The 19,592-nt window shown below is 44.8% G+C and overlaps 1 protein-coding gene across 1 annotated transcript in view; it reads left to right on the plus strand.

The window, feature by feature from the left end:
* SLCO3A1 (solute carrier organic anion transporter family member 3A1) overlaps positions 1-19,592 on the plus strand; it is a 138,433-nt gene that overhangs the window by 14,927 nt on the left and 103,914 nt on the right. The window contains exon 2 of the mRNA XM_053988417.1: positions 8,025-8,490. Within this exon, the coding sequence (XP_053844392.1) occupies positions 8,025-8,490 (466 nt within the window). The remainder of the gene's footprint in view (positions 1-8,024; positions 8,491-19,592) is intronic.

Raw genomic sequence — 19,592 nt, forward strand, 5'->3', positions numbered from 1 at the left:
TTTCGGAGTTCCAGACCCATGTATGAATCTTGCTACAGTTCTGTATGTGGCCAGGAGTGCTGCAGGAACCTACATTTAAATTATACACTTTGAATTCCTCTTCATCAGGTTTTGTACTGTACTTGCTGGCCATGGAGAAAAAAAAAAAAAAGATCCATCTCTGAATGTGTCAAAAATGTTCCAGCAGCTTTCCCTTGGCTGTTTACTTTGATAGAGAGATTGGCTGCCCCTGCTCACCAGCCCCTGCTGCTGAGCACTTATTCCACATGGAATTCTTCATCCTCCAGGTCTGAAATGTGCCAGCAGCGCTGTTCTGTGCTACAGTTTTTAAAGCATGCAGAAATGTAGCTGCAGGGTTGAGGTGTTGTGCTTCTTTGCATGTTTATGATGTGTTGTTTGACTGCCAGTGAAAATGACATAACATTTAAAAATAAGTAAGGATTCAAACATCTACTGGCTTTGTTGTAAGTGTGCTACTCAAGGAAAGTTTGTGCTAAAAAGGGATTCTGGTGCTGGATGTTTTTATGTAGATACCTTGTCAGGGACTAAAATACCACCTGCTTTCACTCAGTGAGATCAGTATTGAGCAGCAGACTTAGAGACATAAAGCTTGTGTGGACACTAAGTCTGTGGTTGTGATTATACTAACACTGTAGGTTGGGGCTTTAAAAGGTTAAAAAACGAGATTTTGGCTGCGGTGTGCATCTGTTTCAGAGCAACAGAAAAAGCCTTTCAAGTTCTGCTTAGGCAGTTCCATGTGGCCTGGGTCTGCTTTGACCTGTTGGTGACTCAGGCTGACTTTCCATGATGAATGTGAGGGGGTAGCTGCAAATAACAGCCCAGTGATCTTTTTGTTCACACCGCTGTAAATGGGGCACTGCACCTTCCCTTCCTTGGGGGAGCTGGGAAAGGGGGTCAGCCCATTGTGTCCCATGCAGGATCTGTAGGAAGCAAGAGAGGGAGGTATTGACAGCCCTGCCTGCCTTTCTGCTTGCTGCAGTGAGTGCCTGGGTTAGAGGTGAGGTTTTTATGCAGCGTATTTGGATCCCAGTTCCACTCGAGTAGCGGAAAATGCACGTTTACCTTTGAGAGGCACGTGGCTTTTTTCTGGTTTAAGCTATTTTGGAACAAACTGTGGCTTTGCACTGATGTATCAGCTTCTGACCAAACAGGATATCTTCCATGGGTGCTGAGTACTCTTTGCTCTGTTTGCAGCGTGCAACAGCCTGGAGCATGGCTGTGCTTGTGACACAGCTGTGAAACCCTGCAAAAGGTGCCCAGGTACGCTTGTTTTGTGCCTTGGGTGTTGGCCAAGGGCCAGTGGCACAGGATGCTGTGGCTACTGAAATGTGGCGAGGAGATGCACAGTGGGCTAGAGGAGATGATGGGAAAGTTTTCTGCTTGATGCCAGAGAGAAGAAGGTTGCCAACGTGTGCCTTGCCTCAGCTGGGAGTGTGGTGTGCTGTTTCTCTTGCTGCATGGTCCAATACTTTCTCTCTTTTCAGGCCCTGAAAATCCTGACCTTGAACGTGTGCTTAATTTGCACTGTGTCACTAACCTCAGAGTTGGTCACTAGAATATAAAATGAATTTTTCACACCAGTGAGGCACAGATCCAATCTGCAAACTCCTTGTGGCACCAGTACAGTAACTTGCATATTTTTCGAGTGCTGGCCTAGAAACAGCACAGGCACATGCAGCAAGAGCCAAGCTAATAACACCCTACTTTCAGCAGGGGTTCAGTTGTGGCATCTATTATCCCTTGTCATGTGAATGCAGATTTCTATGCAGAGATGATTTCCAGACCTTGAGCAGAGCCAGCTTGGGTGTGTTCACATCACCACCTTTTTTTGGTTTCCCTTGTGTTCATGTGCCCAGAGCCAGCACAGGTGTTGGCATCTGCAGTGAAAACGTATTTAAATTTTGACTGATTTTGCTGGACCAGGAAAGGTGTTCAAACCAGTGATCAGCAGTGAGACAGTCCTGATGCCCTCACTTCAGTGGGGTGAGGAGCAGCGAGAAGAGCTGTTGCCTGGTTTTGGGCAAAGGGTATTAAGGTTCTTGCCTTCTTCCCAACCATCCCATGGGGAAGGAGTGTACAAAATGCCAAGGAAGTGGTTGCCTTTTTAAAAGTTTGGCTCAACCACAAGTGATCCATCTCAACCCTGGAACTGTGGAGCAGGAAGATGTCAGAGCAGAGGATCAGCATCATTCCCTTGGGCTTGAAGCCTGAGCCTGGTGACTGTGGGAGGAAGGGTGACCAAGCCCCTGGGGCCCAGCTCTGCAGGACAAGGGCTGTTAAGAGTCTCCTAGTGATGGGATCACATTTGCCCCATCCTGCACAGCTGCTGGAAGAGAAGTGACACCTGAAGAAGTGGGTGGATGCACCTGGAGGGAGTGGCACTTCTGGCATGGTCCCTTTGGCTCTGCAAGGAACCTTGTGTTTCCCAGCTCTGTAATGGAGACTGCATTTGTTTTCCTTTGGGAATGTAGTTGCCAGGCAATTATTTTACACCCTGTAGCACTGCAGACATGTCTCTTCAAGTCCAATCTTTTACCACAAAACTGAGAAAATATATTTTACATTAAAAAGAAACCTTTTGAAAAGGCCCTTCAGGCATAAAGTCAATGTGTTTTCTATATATAACCCAGTATTATTAATACAATGAACTTAACTGGAGACTCTGTGGGTGAATATGACTTGATCATTAGAGATCTGAACAATATGATATTCATTTTCAATGTACTGTGGCTCTGACTCCATAATGGTGCTCCCAGCCTTCATTTCATTCCTTAGTGATAAAGTGGGGCAATAGGGTGAAGCAGGTCTGTGGATTGTATTTTTGCTGAGCACTAATATAAAATAAACAGCCTGTAGAGAAAACAAATTTAGCTTGGTTCAGACAGGCCGAGGTCTGTAGATTTGGGACAGACAGGAATGATGAATGTGAGCATGTATTACTGAAATAAGTCCAGAATAGCATGGCATAAGCTTCTGTGGATTTAGTTACAAAAGTTGCAGCACAAATTGCTTTGGCTGGAAAATTTTAAGGTGGTGATTGATTTCTTTTTTTGTTGTTGTTGTTGTTGTGGGTCATTTATCACTGTGTGCGTTACGTGAGACATTTTCCTTTTTCAATCATTGAAGAATGTTTTAGAATGGTGTTAGGAGGCCCCTTTAGCCCAGGCCTGTTTGATGTCAGTCATCTGATCCAAATGCGTGTGTGCAGCCTGCCGTGGCTCAGTAAGAGGAGGAGACAGTGCAAGCTTGCTACGAATTTTAATCACTTCTAGTTCTTGTGTGTGGCAGTGTGTTCACAGAAAGCCAGAAGGCTGGGTTACATGGTCTCCTCTAGATGCCCAGCCTGCTTTCTGCATAGCAAGGCGTGCAGGTGCCAAACTGGTGTAGTTTTCAGTGGTCCAGTTGACTGTTGTGGTACAGACCCAGTCTGGAGGAGTGGGAACCTGTGGAGGAACAGCAGCCACACAGTTCGTCTGTCCCAGAGCTACATCTTGGTGGAGCTGCTGGCAAAAACTGAGTAGGAGATACCTGGGGTAGGTGAAAGGGAGTCATGCAAGAGGCAGCAAAGCTGGCACAACAGAAGGCTGAGTCCAGTGCTGCAGTTAAAGGACTGGCTGGTCAGAGCCCCAGTGCCCTGCTAAGGGACAGATGTGAGCACATACGGGTGGCAGGCAAGCACATTGCCATGGGAAGCTGTAGTTTCAGTGCTGGTCCCATTTTCCTGGATGTTGGCATGTGCCATGGATAGAACGCTGGCCCTGCCTCTGTCCTTGTGCCTGCTCTGGACCTGACTGGTCCTGTGGGTGGTTTCACACCAGTGACTTCTTGGGGTCAGACTGCATGATCTGCTCTGTCTTGTCTGCAGGAGTTTTGCTGGGCGCTGTCTTTGCTTCCTGGTAACTGTTGTGATCTTGGGTTAGAAGGTTTTTTTATCTAAATACCCTCTTAGTCAATTCTTTCCATCCCTGACTAAACAGCTGTGTAAGTTGACAGGAGTCAGGAAGTAGCAGCCTCACAGCTGTGGGCTCCTGGTGTTTCCCTGCTGTGTTTTAGCAGGAGGTTGTCCATCTGAAGCTGCTGTGCTGCTGCACCATCCCATGGCCCATGTCCCTGCTCTTAAACAGCATCCACGTGGGCTGTGCTCTGGAGTGATGGACCTGGCATCAGCACACAGGGACTTTTTATAATCCTCACAGCCTTTCCACATGACATCAGTATTTTACAGGGACCTGTGGTGTCTTTTACAACATTTTATGTAACTCTGGATAAACAGAGTTAGTGTCTGCGAGTGGTGATGGCTGGTCTGCTGGGGAACAGGATTGTGAAAGGAAATATGGGCAATGCAGTGTTTTTATCCCACAGTTACAAGGGCACTGGGAACATCCCACATAGAAACAACAAGTTTAGTCAGGTTAAACCTTATATGCAGAAAGTCCCATAAAAGTGGAGCATAGAGGGTGGGGGAATGATTTTAGCCATGGGCAGGGGTTTATTTTGCATAAATGCAGGTAACATCTGTGCTATGCTATTGCTGATTTTGTAGTTGGTCTTTGTAAGGTCACAGCCAATGTCACAGAAAGAGTTTGGGCTGTGCTGTCCAGGCTGCAGCCACCCTGGATAAAATGCAGTTGGGTTCCTGTTGTTCTCTGGCTAAGAATTTGCATGTTGACAGTTATGTTGATAGTTTATTTCCCAGCCCTATTTTTATTTTGGGATTTTTTTTTCCCCCTGTCACTGTGACTGTCAGTTTTGGAGGCTGCTCTGCTGATGCTGGTCTCAGCATTTTGTACTTGGATGCTATTTTCTTCTGGATGCTCAAGGCTGGTATGATGGATTTGTTCTTTCACCAGACCCCCTGCTCCTCATAACCCACTTAGCAAAGGCAGAGCTGGTAGCACTGGGTAGCAGTGCTACAGCCAGAAGGAACAAACTGGGAAATGCAGTGTGATCTGGCCAGAGGAATAAGGAGAACTGCCAGCTTTTTTCAAGAGCATTGGAATTTGCCCTGTGTTGTTGTCCTCCTCCTGCTTTTGTTTCAGTCTTTTCCACAGAGTAAAACAGGAAAGTATTAGGGGATAGTGAGACTCTTTCCCTACTGTGAGTGGGTTAGTGTTTGTAAAAAGCAAAAGAATGGCTGAAGTCCCACAGAAATAAAAGTGGAATGAGAATTGGGACTCTGGTTTTAGTTCCCTGGTTTGTCATGAATTTACTGTCTCTGTCACTGTGAATTGCACCTGGAAATGGTGCAGTTTTCTGTATCTGAAATCCAGCTGTCCAAAATCTGACTCTTTTGAATCTGGCACCTACATGTGTCTAAACACCATCCTGTTTTCTAGCCACTTGTATATATGCATGATAAAAGCCTAAAATGTGATAGCCAGGTTGAAATGTGGGAGACTTCCAAAACTAGTTAATACCAGTTGGCCTTGGGAAATCACTTCTGTTGGCTTTCAATCTTCCAGCCTAAATTATTCCATCAGAAATTAATTTTGTTGACTGTACTTGTCTCATTAATAGTTGGCTCTCTACCTCAGTTTATACAGCTGTAATGAGTAATCATGAGTTTCCCATCTAGGTACAGCTCAGAAATCAGCACCACAAACATAATTTTGCATGCTCAGAGCTATATATTGATCTTGGAGAGATTCCCCAGTCTGTCAAAATTGGTGTTCACAGGACCCCAGCACCACCACCATTAAACCACACCTTGCAATAAAACCATGGATGATAAATTCTTATCCATGGTGAAAGGTTTGGAACTGTAGATGATCCAAATCATCAAATCCAAACCATTCCATGGTTCTCTCTCCTGTGGGTGCCTGGTGGATCTGCCTGTGGCTATGGGATGCTGTGCCTTGGCGTGCCTTGTTCTCTGAACACCAGCATGATGTTCTACAGCAGCGTCTGTGCTCACCTGCTCAGCTCCCACAGAGAGAGGGCTGGGAGCAGCAGTGTCCCTGTAGAATGTGAGCTCCAGCACAGCTGGCCAAGGCCACTGGAGCAGGGACAGGCTGTGCTGTGCCCTCTCACAGGGGACACCGTTGTCCCTCGTGAGTCACGGGGCTGTTTCATCCCAACAGGGACCTGCACCTGGCGTTGCAGGCAAAGTGGTGATCGCCTCTCCCTCTGACACACACACCTGGCTTTGGCATGGGAAGAATTACCGCTCTTGCACTGCCTTTATTCATAGGATTTCATTTTTAGGTTTCTTTCTCCGTGCCTTCCTCAGCTCTTCCTCTTTAGTTGGGGAGGATTACGCTGGTGGTAGCATAAAAATATAACTGCCTGTATGAGAAGAGAGCTGGATTTTCAGAAAACATTAGCACAGTCCAGTTTTGGAGATCTGACTTGGACACTTATCACAGTCAGGTTTGGGAGCTTTTGCTTATGCAAAGAAGCAGAAGTGGGTTGTTTCCATTTTCCATTTTGTTGCCAATGGGGCTGTCTTTGTCCAACTGTGCCCTGGTGTACCCTAGCAGAGGCAAACTGCCCCCGGAGAAGAACTGCTGTCAGAATACTTTAAAGTCGGTCAGGCTGGCTCCTGCTTCGTGAGGTTTATCAGCAAAGATTTTCAGTGCCTCCAGTGGGAGGCTATTTTTATTCTATCCAGGGGCTACCTTCTGCTCTGAGGTCTTTATCACATTTTTTTTTTGGAATGGAGAAACCTGCCTCTTTTAGGACAACCTTAAATACCTTCATCTTTTGCAGTTTGAAAAACTAGATAGCTTTTTATTCAAGGTAAAAGTTTTTGGCATTTCTGTGACACGTTCAAGATTTCTTTTGTTGCTTTTTTGCTGTAGAAGAGGGACACTGCCATAGATCTGAGGATACTCTGTTTTCTCCATTGAGCAGAGCTGACAGCAACTGAGGTACTTAATGGTTCATCCTTCATGCTCTGATCAGTGCTCGACTGTTGCAGAAAATCCACATTGTGTTTCACTGCACCATGTAATCAAGATTGGAAGAGCTCTCAAGAGATGATCTTGTTCATTTTCCTGCCCCTATGCCAAGATCAGTCATATCTGTGTCTTTCCTGACAGATGCTGGTCTGTGCTCTCTTAAAGACCTCTGCAGCCTTTCCAGGTAGCATATTTCAGTGCCTCACAATCCCTATCAGTAAAATCTGGTTTCTCCCCACCTTGTATCTAACCTGAATCATCTCTGCTGCAGTTAAAACTTGTCACTTCTTGTCCTGTCCATTTTGAATTCAAAGAACAGATCATTCCTTTTTGCAGCACTATTAAATATTTGAAGACTATTCATGTGCTTCTCTCTTCCTAGTGTTAAATACCCACAATTTGTTAAATCATCCCTTCTTCATGGTGGATTTAAATCTTCTATGTAAACCTTAATTGGCCTGTCGTCTCAAAAATACTCTGTGACAATCCCAGTCATTAACTAATCCACAGTTTAAACCCTTTGATCAGCATTTTATTTATATACTCGAGTAAAAGCATTCAATGCCAACTAAACTGCCTGTTTGTACATCGCTGTCTCTGAGTGGCTCGATAGCCTTGTGCTGGTGTGCAGGCAAAGAATCTGCAGGGTTTTCTGCTGCTCCCTGACTGCAGTTCATTCCAGGGGAAAGGCTGGGTGCCTGGCAGGATGTGAAGCTCAGTATGGTTTGTGCCTTGGTTCTGTGGGACAGTGCACCATGAAGGTTGTGCCGTCAAATAGAAAGGGAGCCCAAAGACAGAATCATGGAATCGTGGGTGTCTGCAGGCATCCAAAATACACACTGATGGGCACAGGAATTCGGAAGTGACATGTGCTCAGACAGGTGGCAGGCTGTGAAATGTCACTTGGTATTAGGACCTTCTGGCATGGCTGTATTTGAGCCGTCAGGTCATGCTTGGAGCTCAGCTACTGTACTGTGATTTGGATGTCCTTGATGGATATGGTTTCAGCTCCAAGGAGAAGTCAAGGAAATTTACGCTTTAGCAGTACATATGGGGAGAATGGAAGGCATGGAATGTAATTTTCTCTGGATTTCTCTGTTGTAGGTGAGTGTTTTAACCACCTTGGAGCGGCGATTCAACCTCCAGAGCGCTGACGTGGGCGTCATTGCCAGCAGCTTCGAGATTGGCAACCTGGCCCTCATCCTCTTCGTGAGCTACTTCGGAGCCCGAGGACACCGGCCACGCTTGATAGGATGCGGAGGGATAGTCATGGCCTTGGGTGCCCTCCTTTCTGCGTTGCCTGAATTTCTGACCCACCAGTACGAATACGAATCGGGAGAAATACGCTGGGGAGCAGAAGGGAGGGATGTGTGTGCTGTCAACGGGTCTAGCAGTGATGAGGGACCAGACCCGGACCTTATCTGCAGGAATAGGACTGCTACCAACATGATGTACTTGCTGCTCATCGGGGCACAAGTCCTCCTGGGCATTGGTGCTACCCCTGTCCAGCCCCTGGGAGTTTCCTACATTGATGACCACGTGAGGCGGAAAGATTCCTCCCTGTACATAGGTAAGGCTCTCTGAACTTCTCCTGGAAGGCTTTCCTTGTGGGTTGGCATCTGGCTCTTGTTGCCTGTTTGATGCCAGTGGAAGGGATGCCTCAAGGCCTCTTCTCCATGTGCTGCTGTGCCTGTGGAAGTAACTTGGCATGGGTCTCTACATCAAGCAGCAGGGAAGCACAGCAGTGCTTGCTTATATTGTAGCAGTGGTAAAGGTTGACAGCCGTGATGATTGGGCAGATGCTCATTCCTTCTCTTGTGTTTGCCCAGATTGCTTTAAGTTCTTATATTGGTGGCTTATGGCTCAGTTTTAGCTGAAGAATTTTCAAGTGGTGTGTGTGATGATGATTGACTCTTTTGGCTTTTTTCCCCTCACATGATACCCTAGTACTCTTCCTGTTCCAAAGCATGTGTCTGAGTGATCACTGCAGTCTAAGGAGACCGAGAGGACGCACGTGTTGTCGCTACCACTGTCACATTTTAACAAGGAAGTGCCAGTTACAGAGTAGGTGCTGTGACCCAGGATGCTGTGGCAGGACCCTCGATAATGTGATCCCTGTAACGGAATGGGATGTGGGAACTGGTGAGGTCTATTTTGAGATACAGTGAGCCTGAAGTAACTCATGGTTCTGGTGATCATGTTGCAAAATTCTCTCATATGGTTACACTGTGAAATTTGCCTTTGAATCCCCAGTGAAACAGCTCAGTTATTGGGGTAAAGTGCTTGTGGGTTTCAGCAGTAGTTCCCTCTTCCAGCAGGTTTAAAGAGGATGTTGTTGGCAAAGTTTTCTTTGAAAAAAATGTACCAGCTTGTCACATTCCTCTTTCTGCAGGATTTGTCACTAGGTAAGCTGCTCCAATGGAATAAATCAGTGGAGTGTGTGCTGCCATTGTTAGTATAATCCTGGTAATCAGAAGTGTGCACTTGTCCCATCATCCCCACCTTGGTATGACTTTCAGCTGAATGGGTGATCCTGTTCCCCTTTGGGTTTTTTTTCCCAAAGACATTTTTATCAAGTTTCCAAGCTGAATGTGGCCACTGACAGCAAAGCTGAGCAGTCCTGCTGACTTTCAGAGTGCTGTTTAATGTCTTAGGTAGTGCAGAAGCCTGGTGGAAAGTTACTACGTAGTGTGGCATTCATGGATGTGTTGCTGCTTCACTTAGAGCTTTGTCTGTGTATTCAAAACATGACCCTGCTTTTCTGTAGCTGGCCATAAAATCATAGTATTTCAGCATTTAGCTTTGTCCTTGGGTCATTATTCATCTTCACTTGGTTCTGTAAGTGTTTGTGAGGGATCCACTGGACAAAGAAGGATGATGTATAAAATGCAAGATAATGTACAACCCAAAGGTGAATAATGAGACTGAATTCACTGGAGCAACTGTGCCAACACCATAAATGATGAGCTGGAATTAAGAGTGATTCTAAGATTATCTATTATAAATAACTATATAGAGGAGCAGCAACTTCTTTCAGTCTGTTCCGTGGGCATTTTTTAAGCAATGCTTCATGTCTTGAGAACAGGCTGGAGGAGGGTGCATAAGAGGAGGATTAGGAAGAGTGATTCTTCTTCTTCCTGAGCTACATTCATCTTGTATGCTAAAATAACGTGTTTAAAGTTGGCAGTTCAACTGTAGCTGGGAAAATACTTCCAGAAAATTATTTCTGCTTACTATATGCTGCTTTTTTATTTTTTCTGCAGAGATAAGGATGTTGTCTAACCATATTTGTTACTACATGTGGAGTTTAAAAACGAACAAAGAAAAAAAGCCACACCAAAAAAAACCTCACCACAAAACCCCAAGCATTTTGGGGTTGTTTGCTTTCTGGCTTTAGCTAAGGAAATCATAACCTGAATTTCTACACCTGAATTGTGGATTACAGAGGGGTGCCTGTGTATGCACACTGAACCAGCAATGAAGTTTAATTTCTGCCCTCTCCTAGCCTATCCATCACAAGTAGGGTTTGAGATATTGGATGATTAATTCATCTATCAACTTGCAATCAATTTGGCTAGTGAAAATAAAAGTTACCAGGAAAAAAATCTATTCCATGAATGAATGTAAATGGAGAAGAAACAAGTGGAAGTGTCATCTTACATTGGTGGATACTTGAGAATTATTTGCTCAGATTTGTCTTTAACTGATTATTTTTGTTGATGTCATCAATGCAGTTTTTAGTGGCCTTAGAAGAAAGCTGGCTGAGCAGCTTACCCACTTCATTCTGCTCTGTTTCGCAGAGGAAATAACTGCAGAGTGGATACTGTCACTGTGCTATATTTATATCAGTTTGCTTTCTCATAATAGCTCACTCACTCAGTGGGGGCTGTGTGTGACCAGATGAAATGTTTTTGGGTAAGTTCCCTTAGTTGAAATTAGGGGCAAATCTGGCATAGATCGTTCTCTCAGGATAGGAACTAATTAATAACAGTGATAATAGTCTGGCTGAACTTTCTAGAATGACTGGCTGCTGCGGAGAAATGATCAGATTGACCAGTTTGTGCTGTCCTTAGTGTATTGCTTATGTTGAGTCCGTGTGTGCTGCATTGGGCTGGACTGTAGCTGAGGGTTAGAAGCAGTCTCTCAACCTGACAGCTATGCACTAGTCATTGTTTACCTCTGCAATAAAAATCCTCATGTCCCAAGGCAGTGAATTAGAAATAACTGTGGGTTTTTTACTCCTTCTGAGTTGTATGAAATATAAGTGGAGTAATAATATAATATCTAATACAGTCACTTTGCAGTGAAATAACAATACAGTACACCTTCTCTGATTATTTTTAAAAAAAGTCCAAACCCCCAGAACACCCTCCCAAACCTTTTTTTTTTGTGTGTTAATACTCATGTGTATGCAGAAGAATGCAGATGTGATACCATATGGAGTTTAAAGTGATGCTTTGGCTTTAATCATTAGTGGAACTAATAGCATCTGTGAAGTGTAATATTCTTGTGGCTATGAAGCCCATCAGATTTCTCCTGTGGTTTCTCTGCAGTGACAGGCACACAGGAGGTTGTGGGCAGTGCACCTCTGTTGTGCATCCTTTGAAGTCAGGGGTTGCTCAGGCTTGTGCTCTGCCAAGGAGGTGGGGATTCTTAGAGCTTCTTAATTAGAGAGGCAGGGGTGAGATACTACAGGAATATTTCTCTTCATGGGCTGCTGACTTGCAGCTTCATGTTTCTTGAACTAATGAACAGATTTTTTTTGCTGCCTGCAATGTGTTTCTACCAAACTCAAAAAGATTCTGTTGCTGTAGTAACCAGGCCTAGGAAAAGGGCTGTTTTGGTAACCCAGGGCAAAGTGAACCAAAGAGATGAGTGTGTGAAAGTACACACCAAAGTATGTTCCAAAGGAAACACATTTGTGCTGTAGCAGGGTTAGAAAGATCATGGCACCCTGCCTGCTCTGGTTAATCATAGAATCATAGAACAGTTTGGGTTGGAAGGGTCCTCAGAGATCATCCAGCTCCTACCCCTGCTGTGGACAGAGACACCTTTCACTTGAACAGGTTGCTGATCAGGTGAAACCTAATGATGGGGAAGAAACTCTCCTCCCATTTTCAGCATCTGAGCACCTGCTTGACTCAAAGGTCATAATGCTGGCAGTAGCAGCCAAACAGTGGGAAAAAATAAAGGAATTTTCTTAGCAGTTTGAAATTGGGAAAAATGTTCTGATCTGGTGCTGGTTTGGTTGCTTCTCTCTGAATCTGACCTGGTATTTAGTATTGGAACTCCCATCTAGAGGTTTCCAAACAAGCAGATTAATTTTACCTGTGTGCTTATTGGCATCTGGCATAAATAACCCCTTTGAGTGGAAGAATTCATCATTCCTACAGACCATGTGGGGCTTGTTACTGCTCCATCTTCACTAGTGTCAAAGGATTCCTTCAATTTGTGGCACTGTTTATCTTAAAGGAGTAAAGACTACTTACTATACAGTTCCTTTCTCCACCCACTAATGACTCACTTGGCATTTCCTTTTTTAGTTCTTTTTCTGCTCAGTCTTGCTGAGTTCTCTTGAAATCAGTGAGAACTTTGTCATTAGGAGGGGGATCAGAGGCATCGTGGAGCTGATACAAAGAGGGAAAAAAGCCCTGACCTGACAGTGGTTGTATAGATTTGCTGCCTCTCAGATAAGCAGGAGCTTACAAGTGTTTTCTGCTCACTGGAGTGCCTGTGCTGCTCCCAGCAGTGAGTTCTATTAGAGGCCAGTGCAGTGATGTAGTTGGTTAATGTTTTTAGCAGCCTGAGACACACCTTCTGGCCTTCCTGCTGCATTTAACATTTGCTGATAAAAGTTCTTGCCTCTTGTCTGGGACACAGTTACCTATAGAGCAGAATGAATAGCCTCTGGGAGCCAGTATTTGATCTGGGACAATTAAGGGTTGTATTAAACAGAGGAAGTTGCTATTATTCTGTCTCCAGTTGATGGAGGAAATTGATATTGATGTTGGAAGGAGCCCTGCCAGACTGTGAGACTCATTCAGAAGAATGCTGTGCTGATCTTTAATGCATTTCAGAGTTTCCCTTTGCATTTGTTGAAGCTGTCTCTGTGTTTGGCATCGTGGGCACACACCCCACATGTTCAGGACCCGTGACTTAGGGCTCCTCACTGAATTGCAGTAATGTGAAGAATGGCTTAAAGGAAACCCCAGAAGGGACAAATCTTGAGTCAAGAAGTACGTGCTGTGGAGTGATGAGTGCTCCTGAATTATTGTTGTGCAAGGGTGTATCTGAGCACAGCATCCTCTGGGGCACAGAGCTGTCCTTGGCCTGTTTTATGACAGGGCAGAGGAATGCAAAAATGGATAACTCAGCTCTGCTGGATGTGTCTGTTCAGCTGCTTTCTTCTGTCTTACCTATTTGGCCTTTTCTGTTGTATTTTGGTTTTATCATGGTTGTTCCAGTTCTTACCCTTGGTGTGAGAGGAGAACTCAACAGAATGGTGTATTCTTAACACATCTGCCCTAACTAACCCTGTAAGAGGGACGGGACCCTGCATTGCAGCTGCTGGCTTTGACCTTTGTGTTAGTGTGGGGTTATTTTGCATGAAATGTGTAGAAGCACTTTTTGTTTTGTGATGACAGAGAGAAAGCTCACTCTCACTTCTGATGCCTTCTGTCTTGCTTTAAGCACCAGCCCAAGATTTGCTGCAGAGAAAGACAAACATGCCCTAATTGGAATCTTGCTGTCTTCAGAGATAAATTTGTCCATTTGAAAAATCATTTATGGTAGCTTACGTCAGTCAAAATGATAGCAGCCATTGTGCTTTGGAAAAGCAGAAACATTTTCTCAACTGACAAGAATTTAAGCTGAGAGTTAGTATCTATGCTGGTGAGTTAATGGCAAGTTATCAGCATAAGCTGCTGAAATCAGAGTTTGGGTAAACATTTTGTGTGTTCGAGGTTTGCTGGTTTTGTCTCTACCTGATGAAAAGTCTCTTACAAGGAGGATGAATGTATTTTGGTCAGTCTTATCCTTTCCAAAGCTCTCAAATTTCTTGACATGTATGTCTGAACCTACATTTCTAAACCACAGGAAGTGGAATAATTGTGTGTTTATAGCATACAGGTCATATCATCAGCCCTTTGAGGCCATCTGTTGATGTGTATCAATTGGAAGGCCTTTAGGACCCACCTGAGAGGTCTCTACAGCTCTGCCCATCCTGGCTGCTTATCCTTTCACTCCTCACAGCATTTCCCACATGGCTACTCTCCTTCCTGTTGTGCTCATTTGTGGTCTGCAAGCAACATGGATACTTTATTCACATTAGCTCTTCCTGCTGGAACATGCTTCTCTGAGCTCACCACCTAAGGCTCTGCCAGCCTTGTGCATTCCTTACGCTTTTTCCTTTTAAAGCCTGTTTTATGAGGTCTTTTGTAGTGGATTGTAGCTGACTCCTATCTGTTGTATTTGCTCTGTGCCCACTCCATACCCATCAGCTGCCTGGTGAGTTTGTCCACCCCCACGTGGGCACAGAAGCGAGAATTGCTTTTCTCCTTGCTGGTATAGGCAGTTTTATAGGTGTGTAATATTTTTAGCCTGAAGACGGAATTCTGTAATGCTTTTGTTCAGTAAATGCATCCTCCTACGGGTGATTTGGAGAGCCTTTCCTTCCTGTCACAGCCTCCCATGGGCTGAGAAAGGCACAGTATTAGCTCTGAGCTCCGAGGAGAGCTGCTGCCAGCGCGAGGGCCGTGATGCCTGTTCATTACTGGAAGGTGTCTGTGCTGGAAGATTCTCTGGGCTGTCTCCCCCGTGGACTGACTGTGATCAGATTAAATTACACGGCTTCATGCGGCTATCCCGGTATTAACCCCCTGATCCATCGATAACCTGCAGCCTTTTATAATTGCAGCCCTTTGGGGAGAGATGGGTGTTCTCATCTGCCGTGTGTCAGCGGGGCTGGCTCCGTTACACGTGTCCCCTTTTACAGGGCTGGTGGTAATACCCTAGAAAATTAAATGGAAACACAAGTGTGTCGGGTGTATTAGAGCAGTAACAATAATCAATTCATGGGAATAACCTTTCCCACTACAGGCAGGAAGGCTGTTGCAAAAAGCAGTAGGTGAATGGATGTATTTATTCAATTAAATAAATACATGCACAAAGTCGTAACTGTTGTGCGCTCTATTATTTTACAGCAATTGTTTCAGGTACCTTAACCTTCTGCTAATAGTTTTTTTTTTTTTTTTCTGTTGTTATGAGCTGAGTAAATAAAGCTTAGGGCCAACAAAATGACTTTGTGTGAAAGCATATTGAGGGTGGGAGCTGTTTCCATGTTACTCTGTGCTCTCTATGTACTCTGCAGCTGATTTTTGCCTTAATTGGGATTTGCTGACACTGATGTCTTGTAAAAATCACTCCATTTGTTGAGTTTGTTGGGTTTTTTCTGTGATGTACTTTAAATAGTCATCAGCTGGGAGAGCCTAGTGAGGTACATCATTCCTGGGGCAGCCTGTCTGTGCAGTGCCCTTGTCATTTAAACGGCACATATGCAGAGTCCTAAGGTTCGTGAAATTAATTAAACAGATTGGAAGGTGGTGAGTTGCCCATGTCAAAAGCTGAAGGCTGCATTGTGCCTCCTTGATGGCACAATCAGGAGTGGTGTGTGCCAGTCTTGGCCCTTCCTCTGGGAACTTGACTGAGACTCCCCAACTTACTGCACATAAGGAGTGTCCAGATGTTTTGGTCACAGTTTACAGGCTGGCACTGAGGACAGCTGGGGCTTTGTTTCCTATGGTAGGACAAGGCACAGAATTTTCCCCTTCACCAGCACTATTCAGGGCACTGGCTGGGTGTTACTCACTTATCTGCAGGACAAGGTGTTTGTATGAGTGTATAGGAGAATGCAGAGAAGTTCCTGCTTTCCCTCTTTCACAACTGCCTCTCCTGTGCCTGGGTGAGGTGCTCAACCAAGTTTTCTTGCACTTGGAGAAGTTGCTGCAGGTCTGAGCTGGGCCCTGGGCAAGCTGGCACTTACACCCTTCGGGTGCCAAAAAAGTGCTATTTGGGTAACAACCTACACGTGTTTGCTTTTGCAAAGTCCCAAGCAGTGCCATGGCACAAACGTGGAGCTCTGTTGACCCACAGGGCCTGGCAGCCCTCAGCTGCCAAAGCTGTTAAAGTGTGGTTTTATGCTGGCTTTGCTGGGCATCGGGGACTGTGCAGGGCACTCCGCCACCTCCCTGTAAATGTCACGTGTGTCACTGTTTCATGGCCCTCCTCGTAATACATTTCTTCTGTAGATCTAGTTGGAATTGACCCTGTAGTAGTTTAAAATCTTTATCCCTTGTCCTATCACAACAGGCCCTGAGATGGCCCATCAGGGTGGGACTTGGGGCAGAGCTGCTGTGGGGACATCAGTGCAGCCTCACTAACTACAAGTATCTGATTGCCCCTCATGCACCAGCCTGGAGGAAAAAGTGTGGCCACAAGTGATGGCTACCTTGTAAAACAAAACTAAAATTCCTCTGCATCCTTTGTGGTCATCTTAGCGGCCAGTGGAGTGGAAGCTCTTCCTTGGTTTGATGAATGTTGAAAGTTTATAACTTTATGGATTTATTTGTTTTACATAAATGATAAGTTGCAAAGATAAGGTGATAAATCTGGGGTTATTGAGCACTTTGGCTTTGGAGAAATTCTGGCTTTACTTTATTTGGTGGTTTGGGTCAAAGTTGGCATCTGCTCCCAAAATTGCTTCTTCTAATTTTGCTCTTTTGAAAGGACTCAGTCTTTTATCAGATTTCTTTTTGCCAGGGTATGGCCATTCCATTAACTATGCTGGTAATGAGGTATTTGGCTTTTTCTAAGAGGGAGGCCTGCTCCCACTAAGCCCCCTTTTGATTTCAGTAATAGGGATTTCGTATGCAAATTTGGCTCTTTATTAACCAGTTAAAATGTGAGATTTAGTTTCTTGGATAGAAGTTAACAACATGTGACTTTGCTCTTTGACTTAATACTTCAGAGCTCTTTAGTGCAGCCAAACAAAGCTGTGTCTGTGACAAGGAGCAGGATCTGGCTAAAGGCAGCAGATCAAAGCAATAATGAACATTTAAGTGTTCAAACTGGTAGAAGAGCAAGATAATCTGTGCACCAGTTCTTTCCTCTCTGTGTCTCTCTGCTTGCCTCACTTTTCCCCTGTGGTATTCTGTACATTCCTGCCCTCAGTGTTAGACAAACCAGTCCCACTGTGACTGTTTGTACAAGACATTGATACTGCTTATTAGAGATTGAAAGAAATAATATTAGGGGGGAGAAAAAGACAACTGGGACAACTTTGCTGTGTTAGTAATTGCTGCAGAGACCAATTAGCCATGTGATGAAAAACCACCTCTATCTTGTTAGCCATCAGCTACAACATATGGATGTCCTAATCCAATCAGGCTGATCATCAGAAGAATAAGACTTGTTTGAGCTTTTTCTCGGCAGACAGTTATAAACTGTGTGCTGGGGTTAGAGACTGAATGGGTGGTAGCATGCAAGAAGTGAACTACAAATTCCCCTGGGTGTGCTTCTGAGGTGTCTTGAGCACTGATTCATGCTTTACTGGCCTGAGCTGTCAGTTCTGTCTGAGCTTTCTGTTCATTCTGGGCACTTGTTGGTTTGTGGTGTAGAGAAGTGTGTGTGTGTTTTCAGTATTCTCCCTCCTCATTTTATATAAAAACTCACACTCCTGGAATGCAAGCATACAGATGTTTTACTGCCCTTGTGTTTTGTCATGTCCTCTGTAAATGTGCTGCTGTGGTACTGGTGGGAGACAGGCACACTGTGTTGTAAACCGCAGGAAGCAGCATTGCAGGAAAGGAAATTATTTGCAGTGGTTTAAGTAAGAGTTCTGTGAAGAGTTTCCCATAAGTGCCCGAGGGTAAGAGGTTTGTAGGGAGAGATAACACCTATTTAATACACACATGTTCATGCTTGGTGGATCTTGTTCTGATCAGTGTGACTAATCATGCTCAAGAATGTTTACATTTTGTTTCTCAGTTGTCACCTGATCTGGTAAAATAACATCTTATCCCTTCAAACCTTGCTTTACTTCACGCGTTGGTGAGACCTCCCTATCAAATGGAAACTCTCTTCTGTAATTGTATACCCCACCTCATTAGGAGCTTAGGGTCCTGGAGGTACTCGATTCAGAAGTAGGAGCAAAACTTAAATTAAGCTTAGGTTAAGCAAATACTCCTACTCAGCAACGTCTCAAGGGCTATAAAACAAGTTAATAAGAGGGTGAGAATAGACCCCAGGAATTTTGACTCCAGTGCTCTGCAATTGCTCTGAGAACTAAAGCATTTCACTACATTCCTGCAAAGCAATGTATCTTCCATGGGTGCAGACATTCCTTTCTTTTCAGTGTCAGAGGGGTTACAGATCCTGGCTTTTTGTCTGTTAGCACTAGCCTGCTCCACCTCTGCAAACTATGTTTAACTTGCCTCCAAGAGCTGGATGATTAAATTGAGACCAACACTGTCTTTGCATAGTGGAGAGAGACTATTTATAAGAGCATGTAGTGACAGGACAAGGCTTCAAACTGAGAGTAGGTTTAGATTAGACACTAGGAAAAAACTTGATTGTGAGGGTGGTGAGTCACTGGAACAGGTTGCACAGAGAACTGGTGGATGCCCAGTCCCTGGAAGTCTTCAGGGCCAGCCTGGATGGGGCTGTGAGCAGCCTGGTCTAGCAGAAGGTGTCCCTGCCCATGGCAGGGGTGTTGGAATTTAAGTTTCCTTCCAGCACAGACCATCCTGTGATTGAGGTTGGTGAGCTGCAAGAAGTATTCTGAGAACAGTCTGACACCTCACTCTTCAGTAGCTCGTTCCCAGGAGCCAGCAGCTCAGGGATGCACATCCCAGACTTGTCCAATCACCTCTGAAGCTCACTTGCAGCCTGCACAACAAAAATGGTAGCAAATTCCACAGTTCCCTGCGGCTTTTGTCATCTCCTAATTAGGCTGTGCATTTTTATTCCCAAGACTGCTGCTTTCCTGATTGGATGTTTAGGATTTTGGCTTTAAGGCTGTGGAGGTGGCGAAGTGGGCACAAAACCTCTCTTGGAGTAAAGATATCTTCGAAGTGGCATCTGCCTATCAAAAACCTGCTGAATTAGCAGTCCCGCCATCGCCCTGGTCTTGCAACATCCCACCACAGATAGGAGTGCACATGGAATTCCTTGGGCTGATGAGAAAGTGCACTGAGGCTGGGGAGATAAGGCACAGGCTGGCACAGCTGGCAAAAATCAGGACAGGCAATCCCATTAGGTGAAAAATACGGTCTTAATGGGTTTTGCCGATGCATAAAAGACCTGTTGAAGTGAAAATTTCAGATAAACAAGAGAAGTGAAAATGCAGCTGTGCTGCTCTCCAGATTGCTGTGTAAAATGCTCCCATGTGTAGCTCCCTGAGTTCATCTCACATTCTGCACCCCCCAAAACTGTGGTAATGTGGAGATGAGAGCAGCTGAGTGAAGCTTTCTGAATAAATTAGTCTTGCTGTCCTGTGGTATTCCAAGTCTGAGTAAACAGAAGAGACACTCTGTGCCTTAAAATCAGCAAGTTTGGGTTTTATTAGCCCTGGAGGGGCAGTAAATTCTAGAGCTGAGCCAGAGGAGCAAAGGAATG

This window comes from Vidua macroura, chromosome 12 (genome assembly GCF_024509145.1).
Source record: "Vidua macroura isolate BioBank_ID:100142 chromosome 12, ASM2450914v1, whole genome shotgun sequence".
NCBI classification, from domain to species: Eukaryota; Metazoa; Chordata; class Aves; order Passeriformes; family Viduidae; genus Vidua; species Vidua macroura.